Here is a 19,412-nt window from a genome sequence, read left to right on the forward strand (position 1 = left end):
AATCGATTTTGAAATAATATATGATAATATATAATATGTATAGTTCATAAAGAATAAATATATTTTAAAAATATTATCTAAAATTCTAAAGTAAATATAAGCTTTTGATAAAATTTAAAGTATATGATATGGTTAATCATTTTTAGTTTACACCAAAAACTAAATACATACTATTTGCTACTATACAAACTATATAAAGTTTTCCTACTAGAAAAAGTGACTCGGCTATAAAAAAAAAAAACATTAAATATTGTAAAATCAATACATTTAACACTCCATTTAGAATCTAAAATTAGATTATCTACGATAAGTTATTAATCAAATCGTATAGGTACTTGTAATTAATTTTGTCGGAGACGATTTAATGGTTGTTTGTAGGAAGGAGGCTGCGTAAAGTTGATTCTTTATCAAGAAACTATAGCTATAATAACTAAGAAAATTACTTACAAAATTCTAAATAAGATTGACATAAATATAGTCAGAAATATTAAGAAAATTAAGTTAATTTAAGTAGTAAAAGAAGTAAGAAAGTATAATAAGTGAAAGGTAGCTGAGGTTATATTAAAATATTTAATTATTTATAAAACATATCTTAAAATTAATAATTAAAAAATGTTCTACCTTTTAAGTAATTATTGTTCTTACTTGAATATTTTATCACTCACTGTTAAAACATTTTTTCGATAAAATGAGTAACTATACAAAAAGTTTATAATTAAGAATATTTGAAACCTAATATAAATATTTTATTATTATTAGACATTTAATTAAACACATTTTACAAATAAGTTATACATTTACGCTTCTCTGTAAGGTAGAAAAACAGTGTTGTAGTTTGTTTTAACATTTTTTTAAAAATTTTTTGGTACTAGTATATATGGTAGTGTATTAAATCATACGAATTTAATTTGAATATTTTTTAATTTTAAATTATACAAAATTTATTATATAAATTTTCACTCATGATGAACACTGCATTCAATTAAGTTGCAGGTATTAAATATCTATAATATTTATAGTTATATTGATAAAGTTAGTATAATTTTAAAATATATTTGAGTGATAGTAATAATTCTTATGTAAGATTTAAACTTTAATGTACAGAGCAATAGAAAATAAATATAATACACATAATTATATCTATAGGTCTGTGTAAGAATGCATTATAAATATTATACTCGTGGTTAAAATAAATTAATAAAATTTTTTTTTAAATTTTTTTTTAATAGCTACTAATTTACAGACTTAGATAACTCAACGTTTACAAAAAGCTTTAATGTTATTCTATATACTCAAAAAATTAATTTAGAATAAAAATTTTTAAAATTAATAATTATGAATTTATGTTTCGATCTGTCTTAAAAGTGAATTAGTATTAGTCTTTATTCGTGTTGAACAACATATAAATTAAATAATATTTAGATTTAAAATGTAGATATACTTTATTATTCTGTCTTATATAGTTTTTAAAATCGATATAATGAATAAATGATACACATGATAGATTTTATCTGAAATAATAAATCGTCTTAAATAAGAATCATTTTGATAACCATTTATGGAGTTGGAAATTACTTTGAAACGTCCATTCGTATGTCGCTAATCAGAAATATCATTATCATATGATATAGCATTGTAATGTAAATGGTATATAAAGGTTCATTTCTGAATTTCTGATGTACTGTGATTTGGTTATTGTTGGAATTTGTATGATGATTGATAAAACATTCAGCATAAATCAAATGTAGAATGTGCTTAATTTTTTACACTATATCAAAACGAGCGTCGTAGCTGTCTGTTTGAAAGATTAATGTTCTAGTGTTGGGTAAAAATGGAATAGTATATATTATTTTATAAACGTACATAAAAACTTGTATATTATATATAATATTATTATATTACTGTTCAATCTTACATATACTTTTAAGGTTTTTGTTTTCTTCAGCAATGTATAATATTTATTTTTACAATGAAGTAGTATAATGTTATAAACTAATTAATGGAGGTACTTACTTTAAAAGCATATTGTATATTTATTTTAATTACAAATTTCAATCACGATTATGTTTATTACGATTTTTAATGATTAATAATAAAATATTATTTATTTCAATTATTATTTATTTTAAATATAAAATCAACTAAAATGGATATTTTCATATCAGACTATTGAAATCAATTATTCAAATGTATAGATAAAAGTTTGAAAAAATTGTAACCAAAGTAATGTTGCTGCAAATTTATACATTATTGCGGTCACGATCTAGGGTAATTTTTAAATTTTTTTGTGGAACAGTAACAATTTTGAAATATTTATTTATTAGTAATCATACTGAATAGTTTTATTTTATTTTGATCATTGTTTTTGTGATTTATATTTTGTTTTGTTATCTGCGATTGAATCTGTTGGAGTCTTGCTGTTTTTCTGCAGTCTGTACTTGGTCCAAATGATACACTGATTACAACAGACAATGGTATACAGAAGATTCACAGTTATTATATGCTATGTAGTATGTATATTTAAAATATAAATCAATAGTTAGACTAAGATAATAACATATAATATAAAGTTTTGATATAGAGTAGATGTGGATTATTCTGCATAGGTTGAACAATTTATACATTGCAAATTAAATTAAATTTATGTACATACATATAATTTTTATAAATTAATTATAAAAATACAAATATTTTTCAAAATCAATAATATTTTTGCTAAATGATAATAATATTTTTTGTAATCAGAAATCTTGTTAGTTATTTATCTGTATAATCTATCAATATCTTGAATCTAGTATCTTATTCTTCAACCTACGTAACATTAATTGTTGACTGGAGACAAATAAAACGCTATTGTAAATTGTAATTCTATATATGTTTAAAGATATTTTTGAAATTAACTTAGGTATAATTTCTAATTTATTTTACTTTTTAAATTTTAATTGCATGTGCACAATTCTAATTAATTGAAGTAAAACAATTATTTATAATTATTTCTTGATAAAGTGTAGTTATAATTTTTAAACTATATTCTTTTTGTAGGTATAGTCGTATATATACGTTTAATTTTTTACTATATGGCATAAAGTTAATTACATTTATTAATAACTATTATTCAAAGTAATTTTGTAAGGTACCTATCAATATTTTGATAAATTCTGAGTAAAGGCTCAAATAACTGTTCAAAGTATTTCTATTTCTAAAATTTTAAGCAAATAGAATATTAGTTTTAAATTAAATGAATACATTTAATATAAATTTACATTACATTTTTAGTTTTTAATCAATTTTTACTATTTCGTTTTTAGATATAAAAGTAATAATAACAGTTAAGAAAACAATTAATATAGGTAATAAAATACTTTATTAAAAATTAAAAATCACAGTCAAGAAGATAACTTTTATAAAAAAATTAATTTATATAATAGGTATAAGGTAATACCTATTATATATATATATTATATTATATTTAAGCGATTGTAATTTATAACTTTTAACTATTCTAACTATTCTTACCCGAATAGGCGTTTTAAAATGTTACAATGTCACAATGTGCTACTGCAGTTTGTAAAAATGTACTAAACAATACATAGGCAAGTTTACAATCAATATTAGGAAAATTTTAATTTGATCATTGAATTGGCTACCAAAACCATGAAATTATATAATTTACAATTAGTTCTCAAAAAAAAAAAAAAAAAATTCTTTAATTACCAAAAGTATAAGAGAATAAAAATATTGGGCTTAACTCTTAAAAATATATTAGATTAATAAATTTGTAACACTTTATTCATATTTTACTTTGTTCTATTTATAATATTATTAAACTAATAGTGCTAATAAACTATGATATTTGATAATACTCGTAGTAAGTTCAAGGTTTTATTATTATTAAGATACATTTTATTTACCTTTGTATAATACTTATAACTTAAATTATTAAATTTTAAACCATTTTTGTAATCTATGTATTTTTAAAATAAATGTAGGTATTGGGAGTCAACTAATTTTATAGTCAACGTTTAGGAACCAATTAATGAGGTAGGTACCATGGTACCTTTTATTCATTACCTAAATTATAGGCCAATTAAATTACTCTAATCTGGCTATATCCGTGTAAATGTATATATTATAATAATATATGATTTATGAGGATTAATACTTGCTTTAGGCTGAGGCCGAAAAGTGCAAATGTTCCTTAAAATTGATTAAATATCATCTATAAGGTCGTTCTACATTTTAACACTTCACACTTTCTATATTCGTTTATGAATATATGATATTTTAATTATTAACTAAAGACCGGATTCTCGTTAGTTCAATTGTAACGTTTTAAACATTTTATTGAATACATACCAACTCCTATTGAAATATATTATTGTAAATTCGAATCAATAGTAAAGTAGATTAATATTTAAACAAAGTTTAGTTTGTACAAAATTATACGTTTCAGTGTTTTTGATAAAATTGTATTTGATCAAAATTCACGTTCTTGTATTATTGCCGGTATCCGGTACATATTATTTGAAGTTTGTGTTACTTTATTGTAATTTTTGTTGGACTAAGAACTATTAATATAACACGATGTAATAATGATAACGAATATGTGACAATAGGTACTGTTCGACCGTTAGACCATGGGCACTATATTATAGTTATTATACACTAGATAGGTAAAATAAACACCCGATGCAGTTATAGGAAAAAACTTAAAAATGTAGGTAGGTACATGATAGTAGGCTTATATACCTAGTATATACAGAAATATTATTATAAATTAATAAAATCTAATGAAAATATAATTTGACACTAATAACATTGATTAAAGAATAATCTATTCTATAATCAATGCTAATAGAAAGAAAGTTCTCTAATAATTATTAATACATCAATAATTTAATTTTTACACATTTTGGCGTAATTTTTTTTTTTCGTGTAATTAATTACACATTTTTCTGGTGTTTGCTGTACAAAAATCAAGTCTTTAATTATAAATTTATAATTTACTTATTAACATTAATAATTTTACGATTTTGTGTCCAACTGGCTCGTGAAAATATATTATAATTTATGAATAGTAATTTAGATTTAACCCGCGGTACCGTGCCGAATACCTATTACCTATTGTTTCACTATTAAAACATATTTTAAAACAAAAATAACTGTAATAGTGTAATATCAATAATCAATAATACCTAAGCTTTGTATATTAATATTATTAATTGTGTAATAAATAATATTAATAATAATAATATCAACTATAATATGGCGTACAAAAACGTTATAAGAGCAAATTGGCATTGTAATATTTTTGTCACATATATCCACGATATCACTTGAGGTCTGGATAATATAATAATTTAATATAGTAATATATTATTATAATAATATACGGTTAACATTATAATTATTTATAAGAATAATAATAATATTATGTGGGTTCGTTCGCCGATAACGGTGTGGCCGGCGCGGCGCCGCCGCTACCGCCTCCGTTGTATCGTATCAGTGTGCCGCCGCCGTCGTCGCCAGTCGCATTGCCGCGTCCGACTCGTGTAGTCTGTTGTTTCGTTAATGTCCGTGAATTGAGCGCGTGCGCGCTCGCACTCTAGCTCCATCAAAATAATACGTTTGAAAATTACCATCCGTAACCGTAACGTCGCCACGGAAGATTAAAAAAGAAAAAAATTCGCTCGTTTTTTATTAGTAAATATCGAATTTCGAATCACCTAATAAATTAAAATTTAACATTACTGTAAAAAAAAGAAATTAGAAAAAAAACTTGAAAAATATTTTGTTCACCAAATTGCTGCATCGTAAAAAGTCACTAAGGACTACATTTGTTGTCATAGGTGTTTTTTTACGTCAAACGATTCGAACACAACTTTTCCCTACCGTATTGTTATACAAATTATAATATGTAATACTATATGTTAGATAAAGTATTTAAATCTAAATGTTCAACACCGTTTAAAGTTGGCGCTATAAAATCGGTCGTATCGCCACCTGCACCGCGTTATCTATCTGCCTGGGGCTGGTGCGCGTGAAGAGTAAATATTGAAAAACGCGTCGTTTATCGCAGTTGTCCTGTCACTGCTACAACAACTGCCATCACCACCGCCGCCATTAATTGATAATGACTGGTAGTCGCGCATAAGATGCTCATCGCCGACGGTTAGTCAGAGGAAAACAGCTGTAATGTCCAGAAGGAAACAGAGCAACCCGAAGCCGCTAAAACGTAAGATTCAATAATATAATATGTACCTGTATAATTATATTATAATAAAATACTCTTATAAGTTATAAGGCTATAATAATAATACGCACAATGCTTCTTGCTCGCATTACCCATTTAGAAATCGATAGATATGTGATAGGCGATTATTATCATTATCGTTATCTTTATTTATATAATTATATTAATTTATAATAATATTATCGCGACAATAATTATTTGTGTCCGATGATGATAATATACATGATTGAGAGGTCTCGTGGTGTGGGACTTGCTGTGTGTAGACGTATAGTGAGGATTTGGTTCTGATAAAATTAATAATAAAACCCAAGAGCAAGAGTGTAAAGAAAAAAAAGTACGTAGAGATATCTATCAAGGGTTATCGAGTGGTCCGCCGAACACGTGGACGTCGAGTGTTGCGTACGATAATCGCTGACTTTAGTATCGTGGCGTTTTTTGTCAAATCTACAATTAGCGATTATCCGTCTCTCGAGTCCTATATGGGAATGACGTTGTACAAATTGCAATGAATGAATTATTATTTATCGATATTAAAATAAATATTTATTAAGTTACAACCATACTTGATACAAGATACTTCCACTTACCTTTAATAAAACAATTATTACTGAAATAAATGTAATCCTAATATTAACTTAAATTTTTATCTGATAAAAAATTGTCCCAATTTAGCCCTGTCTACTTTAGAAATAGATATCTTTCCCATATTCAAATGATTAGTTAGGTAATTTTATTTTTTTGATGGTTGTTTATAAATATAAATATTTTTTATATTTTTAAATGTATATTATATTGTATTACAAATGCGGAATCAATTAAGATTTGTGATTTTTATTATTAATTCAGAAATAATTTTCATTTAAACATAGCCTAAATCATAAAAGACCGAAATATTACATGTCTTGTATTTTAATCAGGTATATTATTTTTAATAATTATGCAAAAAATCAAACAAATAGATTAAATTCAAATTATATATGTTTATTTTATGACATTAAACTACCTCTTCATATCATAGATTTTAATCACTGATTTTATTTTGTGCATTTTCAAATATACATAATGAATTTATTGGAAAATTATATTTGATCATTTACGAAAAAATTGGAATTAATAAAATGTATAATATTGTATGCCAAACATATTTGAGCGGCATACCTACTAGTAAAATAAAATAATTTTAAATTCGTATCTCTTATATAGGGTGTATAACTTAACGAAGTCTTGTATATTATTATTATTATTATTATTATAACAATATTTTTAAAAAGTACTTAATATTGGAAATGTTTAATGTTATAATTTAAATTTTATTTAAAAAAAAATTTAATCAATAATAGTTACCGGTTACATATTTGTGTTAGACAAAGGTGTCTTAAATTGTTTTAAAAATATATATTTAAGATTATATTATCGAAATTTGAAAGTTTAAACAGATACATGAATAATAAATATTGTTGTTATTATCTTTTATTTTTTGTTTGTGAATAAAACAAAAACGGATTTTACGATATGATATATTATTTTGTACTGCATATTGTTATAAATGGAAAAAAAAGAAAATGTTGTTTGTCACACATTGGGTCCTGTGACCTATCTCATAGTTGCGATAATAACACACACACGCATTTTATATGCACGTGTATGTATATATTTATAATATGTATATATACACTTGGGTAGACTGGTTATATAGGTTTGCCCTTGATGATGTTTGATAGTTCGTGCTCTATCATCTCGGTTGGACTCCCCAGATGAGTCGTTCAGATTAGCCGAGAGCTGATGGGACCCGGCGCATTCACATTATCCTGCTGATAACATTATTGGATAACTCGACCCAGGCCCGCGTTTTCATCTCTAAATCTCTCAATGTTACTGAACGATAGTCATCTCTGGGCTGTAGTTTTTTCGTTATCTTACCATACACCCTCTTTTAATTATAATCTCTTCGAATAAATCTTATCCCGCCCCATTCTGACAAAAATAAAAATAATAATAAATATTGTATTATTATATTTTAAACATCGAATGCTTGTTTGACTTGACGTTATTAAGCATTGAAGTAGAGGTTAATTATAAAATAGTCTAATATAGATGCATGATGGTTTTTACATATTGTAGATAATGTTCGACAAGTTACAAATGTTCAAATATGTGTTCTTATCTACATTATGATTTTTGTTTGTATTTTACATTAATATTTAAATACATTTAAGAAATAAAGATTGTTACCTATCAAATTGAGTTCCTAATTTTTTTATTTACTTAAATTACTACAGCACTTTACAGATTTATTATCAATAAAAAAAATAAAAATATTTAGATAGGTGTTACCAATACATCGTTGTAAATTGTAAAGAAAAAATAATAGTTACCTAATAAATTATAGGGTTTTAAAGAATTTCACAGATATCATCTTACATACTTCCTCATAAGTTGCGCATATTGTATTACATAAATATAGAATGAAATCCTTAACTAGTTTTCTATTATAGGTTATTTTTCATACATTAACATTTACATAACATTTTAAAGAGCACTGTTACACCGTAAACGGTATTAAATTCACGTGTTTTTATTAGGATATTGAATGAATTAATGATAGAAATATTGCATTGTCTATAGCTGTTAACTGTTATAAATTTAAATTAAAAATTGGAAAAAAATATTACAAGAATAAAAGCGAAAATTTTCAAATCTCTTTGGTTTATAAATTGCAGTAAAATTAATTAAAGCCAATAGGCAATATGATAGGTGTTTAATTTATTTTGAATCAAATGATTGAAATTGAAGATTTTTAAATTTAAATTTAATATAAATTAATGTATACCTAATAAAAATAATAATCAATAAATAAACAAATATCTAAACAGATACAGGTACTTTATTGAGTGGGAGGTGGAGGGAGGGGTTGATGATGGTCCTTCACAAAATACAAATGGTATTTAAAAGCAATAGCTTATTTTTTTTCGATATAATAAAAGTTAGTTTTAATTATTTTTAAATTATAACTGGTTAAATAATATTATACTAATAAATCCCCCCTCAAATGGGTATATAAAGACGCGTCTGAACAGATAGTATATTACTATATTTGTTTTGTATTCATATGCACAATATTATAATCTTAAATACTCAAGTTTTTACTTATTTAATCGATGTACGATAGTCGTATAATATAGTACATACTCATCTATAGTTGTAGATATAGATTTATATAGTAAATAAATATAGTAGTATATAGTATATTCTATACTCTATGTAATCATATTCCTATATTGTATAAAGAACGAAGGTGCAAAAACGTTTGCGATTTTAGAGCTATTAAACTTTGATGTTCTTTATGCATACAATGTTGGTCGATAAATATGGTATGATTATTAACACTTAGGATTCAAGTGTCATGATATATTATTTCCTATTTTTTTTTAAATTCCATTTACTATGATAAAACTACAATATACCTGTTTTTATTTTATACTAATATCGGCAATATTGAATTAAATAATGTAATTTTAATTTTATATTTAAATCAAATAAATAGATTGTTGTAAAAAAAATTGTTTAAAAATAAAATGAATGAAAGTGAAAAGCAGATATAAATTATTTTTCGAATAGTTTTAATTCTGATTAATAAATTATTATATTTGAATCAAATATTTATAAGGTCAAAATATTTTTTAAGATTTTACAATATCAAGACAATTTAAATTTTAAAAAATATGTATAATAGGTACTTAATAAGTATACAGAAGGTTTAGGAAAGTATAGACATTATAGGAATGTAATAATTGTAATACAATATATTATAGTAATTTGGAAAACGATAAAATGTTTTTAATATTACAATTTTCCTACTAAATTGATTCAATTGAATAAACCTAGTATTTTTTAAGTTGAAAATAAATAATCTATTTATCGTAAAAATTGTTTAAGTTTTATATATATATTATATGATAAGAAATCAGTATTAAATAAATGATAATAAAGTAAAAACATCGTCGTTATGGATAAGTGTCTCTTAAATCATTTGTATAGATAATAATAATGTACATAAAGTGTTTTGTTCTTGTACGACTCTCTTGAATAGAACGTTAAAAAGTATAGATACTATATATTATTTTCACTTAATATGATTCGGTGATAATAAAATAAGTTATATGCTGTCAGGGATCAAGTGATTTATAATTAGATAACAATTATATAAAATTATAATAATGAACAATCATTGTAATCAACAATTCTTAGAATCAAGAGTTACAAGTAAAAGGACCTTTGCCGATATTGCCTAAAAACATCATAGTTATTCTAAACTAATCCTATCTCATAACGGTATAGTAACTTGTTTATTGAAATTATATTGAATTATTTATAAAATATGCTTTTAGATAGCGATCTAAATATCTAATTATAATAATACATTTTTTAAAGTTTACACTTTTATTGAAATATACCATTACATACTATTATGTATATACGTAAGTATTTGACGTGTAATGGTTAGGTACAAGACAATTATTAATAAAAAAAAACACGTTACTTATAAGTTATAATAATAAACAGTAGGATTTTAGTTAAGTCTTTTGGTACTTATGTATTAAGAAATTGGAAATATTTTATCTAAAACTAACTATTGTACTATTTGACATAATAAAATATATATATATATATATATATATATATATATATATGTGATATTTAATTCAATTTTGTTTAGTATAATTATTAGTGCATCGATATAAATAACATAAAAAACCGTTGTCATTTTTATTAAAGTCTATCTGAATACGCGAGTTATTAACCATTAGTGTGATGTTGAACTCTAGTGTTTTTGATTGCTCCGACGTGTTTTATATACCTATCGGCTATCATATTAGTATAGGTTTAGACCGATGATGATGAGGGGAAAAAACGACAACAGGTAATACACGATTGTACGTATTCAAATATTTGTATAATTACGTCATCGATTCTCACGGATAAAAAGAGTCGGTGAAAAAAATTCTCTTATCTTTTTATTTTCTAGGGTCACGGATGGACGGTTATGAATAAGACACAACGTGACCATTAGGCGTTCCTTGTTTACGAAACCTTTATATACGTATATAAACCAAACTTATTTTTTTTTATCTATATCGATTTATCATATAACCTCCTCCTTATATACCATCTACTCGTTAACTGCATCTCTTCCGAAATACTCGAAATTATAATTAAGGACCCAGTAAAATTGTTGTTGTTCCCAATCGTTTTATAAATAGTAAATAAATGACACATAGGTACCTATTACTGCAATTCACAATCAAAATATTCAATAATAATATATCATAAATGAGAATGTTATTAACGATGTATCATTTAATGTTTTTTCAATTATCTATAGGTTATGAAGTTATTTTAACATAAACGTTTTCTTTTTATTTGATGTCCAAATGTTAATGAAATTGGGTACAAGAACATGAAATGACAATTTTCCTTAAAACGAATTAAGTTATATTATTGCTCTTCAAAAATTACTTATCGTAGAAAATTATAATTTTAAACTTTTTGCTAATTTTATTAAACATTTTTATATACAATGATATTTTCAAAATATTTAAATTAATATTAAATATAAACTATCTTTAGAAATATATGCTGATCCATGGGTCTTCTTTGCTCGAAATCATATTTAAGTATTCAACCTATAACCTGTCTAGATTTATCATTAAATTCAAATATATTAACACAGCGGTTCACGGAACCCTTAAGAAATAGTTTGTGTTTCACGGAATCGCCTTTTTTTAAATAATAATTTTTAATAATATATATAATCCAAATATAATATAAAATAATTTTCTCAATAATCACATACATCTGGAGAAACCCTTGAGATTGTCCCGCAGAACACACTTTGGGAAACGCTGCATTAATACATCATTACAGTGCTACCCTACCTAATGTTTTGTTAATCTCATAACCTACGATACAGTTAAGGCGTGTTCACCGGTTTTTTGAATCAATTATATACATTTTAATGATAATAAACAAAAAATTTAAAAATTACTTATTTAAATATGATAAGACTTGATTTATTTAAAAATAAATAATGTTTATTTGTGTTTCTAATCTTCTAAAAGTCATTGAACGTTGTTAGTGTTATAGTATTATTCTATATTTCTACAGCTGAATCTAATGGAAATTAATAGCCATGAATAGAATAGGATCTTTCACGTATTATCCAATCACAATAGTGGCGTCTATATAGTAAATAGGTATAAGGAGGTCAATAAAAATACATCAACGATTCAAATAGTTTTATTGAGATAAGGATATATTTAGTTTATACATTGAGCTCTGTAAATAATTTTATTTATTATGCTATCCTAAATATTTTAAATTTTATGCGAGTAATAAGATAAAATATAAATTATTTTAATTTTGTTTTAAGATTTAATTTTTAATTGATTGCTCGAAAAAAGTATTTTTATTTAAATTAATAAACCTATTTTTAATACAAACATTAACTATTTTATATCCAAAAATTTTCAAGTATAGATACAGAAACTTCTTTTTGGACTAAGTATTCAGTAAAAAAGTATTTAGGTAAATTAATGTACAGATAATTCAAAAAAAGTATTTGCTGACACATACAAATATTTACCAAATTTTGTATGACATTTTAGATTCTAATGAACGTATAGATTTTAGAAATACGTTTATTTTTTTTAGTGTATTCAATATGTTAGCACTATACAGGATAAGTAGTTAAAAAATACATAAATTTTCAACTTTGAAGTGGTTTTGAATAGCAATTATCAAATTGGATCTGATTTATAATTTAGACAGATCAAAAATAAAAATTACTAGTAATTTTAAAAATAGTCTACTTAGGTATAGTGATATAAGCTGATTGATAATACTAGTTTTAGTATAGGTACTATAGTAAATATTAAACTGGTTGGTTTATTACTAATAAATAGTCACTAACGCTTCTAAAAATGATAATTTGTAAATTTTTAACTAGGTATTATACAAATGACAATAACTATAAAGTTTCTATGCACAAATATCTATTAGTGATTTTTTTTATTAGTATTAGTAATTAAATAAAACAGTAAATATATAAAAAGAAATAAAAAAGTTTAAGAAAGTATTTTTTAAATAATATGTCTAAGTACTTTTTCAAAATTTGTTCGTAAAATATGGATTTGAGTATTTAAAAAGTATTTGAATATTTTGACTTGAATATTTATAATAAGACTGGAGTCATTTTAGTATACCTTAATCTGCTTGATTTTCTGTAAACAATACAATTGATCAATGATAAGATATTAATGATCACCATCTATTATAGATTTATACATAACATAATTTATGGCATCAAAATAATATTTTAATCAACATTTTATTGTGCCACATATTTAGTATTTGTTCAACTTCAGATAAAAACTCTTCTCATTCAATATTTTTTAGCTGACGTTCATAATTCTATTCCTCCCAGATTCCGTTCACTCCGCGAATGGAAATACGATTTTTCATTCGTTGCAAATTGTCAATGATAACGCCGTCGTATTTTTTTCATCTGTATATATATATATATATATATATATATATATATATAAATATAATAAATAATAATATATTACAAACATAAAATACATACAAATAATAATGGGATTTCACCATTTCTCGTTACCAGTTGGACCTATACCAAAAATAATATTATTTTATCTATGCATGCTTACACATTTACACTATTATTATTTTTTTTAACCAAAGTTGTGCATATATTGTGGATTTAATTCTATTGTTACTGCCATGACACGTCTGTGTCACCTTTCGTATTTAAATCGCTTTTTTTCTCGCTCCGTCTACCGTGTGCTATAAAATTATGTTCAGACTTAATAATATAGTATACGTTGGATTTGTTTGTTATTATTTATTTTTACAATAAAATTATTTGCTGTATTATAGAATTATTTTAATGCGCTTATGGTAAATTTTGCATTGATACAACCATTACTGGGTCAAGTTTAGATTAATAATTAGGAACAATTGTGATGTTATACCACCTGAAAATGTTAGAATTAAAAATAAAATTAATCATTTTATTTTAAAAGTAAATATATCTTATATTATTTATGGCTATTAAGTAAGTTTTAAATTACATTTTGTAGTATATACTTCATAGTATAATATTGATAAGAATAATTATAACGATAATAATGATTAAAACAAAATACAATTAAACTTGTTAATAATTTATCTTTGTAATTGATTTAAAATTTACTACAGTACACTAGATCAAAAACAATTAATTTCGTATTTAAAAAAAAAGATAAAGTATTAAAATATATTTTTGTCTTATATTTTGATATTCATTATAAATAATTGTTTTATAAATAATACATTTTAAATGATATATTACGTAACAACCTATGATTTTTGTTAACTACAATAATTTTGTTTAAATTAACTTTTTTTAAACACTTGGAGTTAAGATTATCTTATTTGCTCTTTGCTAGTTGTATATATACTCCGATATGATGTCACTATTGATAAATTATAATCCTGTTTATAACGTTAGTTTCTTAGTTAATTGCCAATAAAACATCAAACGATTTTATATTTTGTAGTTAATCATAATGTATTGTTTGTATTTATTATTCTTAGAAAATTATAATTTATTTTATACTTTAGTACGCACTGTATATTAGTACTATCAATCATCGTTTTAATTCATAATTATCTTTGATTATCAGATTAATTTAGATTCGTTAAAAGAAGTAGAAATTCGATTTGGTTTCTAATAATTTACTATAAGTGTTCCTAGTAATTTTGTTTTTTTTTTAACCGATCTTTAAATGTATAGCCGTATAGGTATATCGTATATGTGTATTACATTTATTTTATGATATATAGTATGTCAGTAAACATGATACACATTAAAAACTTTTTAGTAAATTTATTAGTGCCTATAAAGATTTAGATAAAACTTCATTAACTAAATCCAATACCTATAATACATTTTAATAAATGTCAAAATTATTTTAAAAATGGACGTGTATAGTAAAAATATATAATTTTATATATAATGCTAAGAAGAGGTAGCAGAATTTTTCAGCGTCATAGGCCGCGCATACATCACATCTGTCTAATTATTATTATTAATTAATTTATAATTTATATACATTTAGATGACTGTAATAGTTATTTATAGAACATTTTTCAGATTTTGGAAGATTATTATTCTACTTTAACCTATTCTATCTATACCCCATATAATTTCCCCAAAAATCTTAGTTGCCAATTTATAATTTTATTTGCAATATATAATATAAAGTAAGAATATAATGTATTAACATTTAACTATGTATATGTTTATTATAATATGTATTAATATTACTTATTAGTTATTAGTAACTAATGCGTAAAGGTGTGTAGACGTATAATAAATATAGGTATATACAAATCATAATACTGTTTTTATATTGGTTTGACTTTTATGTGATTACTGATTTGGATGTATATTATAATATGTCAACAATTTATCAGATATGAGATATCATTAAACCATATATGTCTTATGACCTATATGATTATAATATTTATTTGTATGTCAGTATGTGCCTAGTTTATGATTAATATTTTATTCTGTTGAACAATGAATTAAAATATAGACATTTATTTAAATAATTTTGACGTACGAATTCTTCGTGGAGGGGACAAAAACTCGAATATAATGAAATTAGTGAAGTTAATATATTAATATACTGGGTAATTATTTATGTAAACCATTATGCATCATAAATGTATGTAATACCTATGTTATATTGATGATGATATAGTTATGAATTGCTGTTTTGTCTTACTGTATTATCTACACATTTATCAGATATATAGTATGTTAATATAACTCAAAACATAAATGACAGTAGGTATACAAATTTTTATTCCACTATTTTTGTATTTTTTTTAACGGTTTTACTAATAATGGTTAATTAATTACAAAAAAAAATGTACAGTTTATTCCCAAATAAAAAAATTATTAACGCCTTAAATAAACGTTCATATATATTTATAGATGATTTGTATTTTATAGTTATTTATTTAAATATAAGCATATACAGCTGTACAATTATTTTAGTTTAATTATTTGCAAATAAGTACAATTAAGTTATCAAGTGCTTAAGAGAGACAATTTCACAATGAAACAACTTAGTTTCATAAAATATATTTTAGGAGTAATACATTAGTAATTGTAAATATAAAAGAAATTGAAATAGTCATATCGTTTTAATTGAAGTGCATAATTTTGTTAGTCATATATCCCTTGATGATTTGATTATTGTTTATTTTTACATTTAACAGTTTAAGACCAGAAATAATTTTTCACAGTTTTATTACAAACATGACACTTGTATAACTATTTTAAATAGGACGGACATTATTATTGTTTTCATACCCTCCAATTATTCATAGTAATTTTGTTATTTTATTCATTTATACATAATATTTGAAACTTAATATATTTTTATTTAAAGTAACTTTATTATCTGCTTAATATTAGAATTCAAAAAAAATATTTTCGCCATACAGGAAGTATAATATCTCTATGTTGAGTTATGGCAACATGTTATATTTGGCCAATAGTTTTGTTATATTATATATTATAATAAATCACAATGTAATAAAAATTATAAATATATTATTTAAATAATTTTTTTTATATAAATTATCCTAGAAAATTGTGAAGTAAAAACTAAAAATGTATAACATAAAAATAAAAAAATCATAATATATTTAAAATTAACAATTTATAGTTCAAATCATATATTATTTTAATAAAGTTATTCAGTGAAACTGTTTATTTTTGACGTGTTCATAAACACTTTAAATATCCATTAGATTTCATAATACCAGTGTTTGTCATTGTGTAGAATAACGAATGTCGTTTAACCGTAACCTTATCTGCATCATAAAATATCAAAATACTAAATAATTTATTTCATGTTATCTAATTAGTATCATTAAAAGCATTTTCACTAGGTATTCTGCATGTGCTAGTTTAGGTATACGAGTTTACATATTTTATGAGCAAAGAAAATATCTTACATGACGTCTTTGTTACAATTTATAAGTAATACATGTTATGTTATATATAGTAACAGTATTGCGTAAGATTAATAGTTTTATTTGTAATGGAAGTATTGAATGAATAATATTTGGTTATTGAATTTTTTTCGTGTATGAAACATATCGATACTGGAATTATTTTTTTGTAATAAGAAAATAAATGATTATTTAGAAAATTTATAATAATAAATAAGACTTATAAGTTATAACTTTTACCAAATATCCAAGTATATACTTTATATATTATAGTATTTATAAATCGTTTTAATTAAATTACAAAGACTTGTAATTTTTTATAAAATGTATCTTGTATATTTTTCATCAGAGGTGTAGTTAAGGAAAGGGATGGAGTCTGAACATTTTTTAATAAAAAACAGTTACCCTCGCATCGCAATACCTCAATAGTTATAGTACTATTAAATGAAAAGAATATTATATAAAAATACGACGAGACAAATTTAAGCATTTCAAACTTTGCTTAATATTTCTACCTATAAAAAATATAAGAAGGACAGTCATTAGTTCTAAAACAAAATAAATAGTTTTACCTTAATTGTAAATTTATACCAATGATACATATTTAATGATATAGAACTGTACACAGTTAAAGTTATTTGACTTTAGTGTTTTTATATCAGAAAATAATACCAATTCGTAGTGTATAATATGAATATACATGAACTACAAATAATAATGTTTAATAATAATTTCGATATTTTTTAATTAATAAATAAACTACATATGAGGAACGTTGAATTACATTTTCAAGCACTTTTACACAACAAATAATTTTTTATAAAAATTAAAATTGAAAATATTTATAAATAGTTTTAAAAATTAGAGAAAAAATATTTTGAAAATTATGTAATGTATATAAAATGATTATATAAATATTTAGTGAAAATTTCAAATATCTATATCTACTTATTTTCAATTTATACCAAACACAATTAAAAATTATATTTGCGTAATCCCTTCCATTTTCTTTAATTTTTTAAGGTTTTTACCAGTTATTTTGATAAATATTGAGAATTTTTAATTTTTACTTGCATTAAGTACAAACTAGATCCAATATTCTATACGAAATCAACCTCAAACTTCAAAGATTAAAAAAACACATATATTTGTAAAAAATTTAAAATCAATGTTTTCATTGTCCTGCTTAGAATTTAATATAATAATGTATAAAAACAAATATATATAGGTGTATATCAATAAACCACAAAATGTTGGAATATTTAAATATAAGTACATTTAAAGACGGATTTTTCAAATTTTCAAGTTTTTTCGTAACAAAAAGTATCTATTTTTACTGTAAATTATTTAGCGAATACATTTTGTGAAAATCTTGACAAATCAAAACAAAAATTTGTAGTTTTATGCTAGTTAAAGTTAAAATGTTTATATATAGTCCTACTGTTTGTTATACTATTAAACTATTTTTACAAATTATAAACGTTGAAAGATTATTATTAATTACTAAAATTAATCAAGTCACTATAGCTCATATCTTCTAAACACCTTTTTTTTATTATTCATAGTACTTACATAAATTTAAATAACTCATATTAACACATAACTTACTCGTTTGAATTTTAATATTGATATATCAATATTTTCAGAAAAATTATTCGCTAAGTAATTTATTAGCTAAAATATTTGCTTTGTTTAAATTTATCGTGTTCAATATAGTATAATATACTTAATTCATATCTAAATCAAAAACTTGTATTTATTTTAATGTTTACCCGCAGTCTAATATATATATATATATATAGGATAAATATAAGTCTTTGTGATGTTTACTTAAGCGATATTTGAACAATACTTAAGCAACGGCAGTAAAATAAGTGTATTGTTTCAGTTCACAAAATATTAAATTATACAACGTATCTAGCTATATTAGTATTTTATAATATTTTTAATCATTAAATATTCACAAAAAATAGGTGCCTTTACTTGAAGTTGTAATTAAATATATAATGTCATATATATAAAGCTAACTATTATCATACAATTGTTATTTCCATACATCGGAACA

At 23.1% G+C, this 19,412-nt stretch overlaps 1 protein-coding gene across 1 annotated transcript in view; it reads left to right on the plus strand.

The window, feature by feature from the left end:
• The first annotated feature begins 5,547 nt into the window (after positions 1-5,547).
• Positions 5,548-19,412, plus strand: part of LOC113558493 (zinc finger protein ush) — a 100,587-nt gene continuing 86,722 nt past the window's right edge. Inside the window, exon 1 of the mRNA XM_026963961.1 lies at positions 5,548-6,235. Within this exon, the coding sequence (XP_026819762.1) occupies positions 6,196-6,235 (40 nt within the window). The 5' untranslated portion in view covers positions 5,548-6,195. The remainder of the gene's footprint in view (positions 6,236-19,412) is intronic.

The sequence above is a fragment of the Rhopalosiphum maidis genome, chromosome 3 (genome assembly GCF_003676215.2).
Source record: "Rhopalosiphum maidis isolate BTI-1 chromosome 3, ASM367621v3, whole genome shotgun sequence".
NCBI classification, from domain to species: Eukaryota; Metazoa; Arthropoda; class Insecta; order Hemiptera; family Aphididae; genus Rhopalosiphum; species Rhopalosiphum maidis.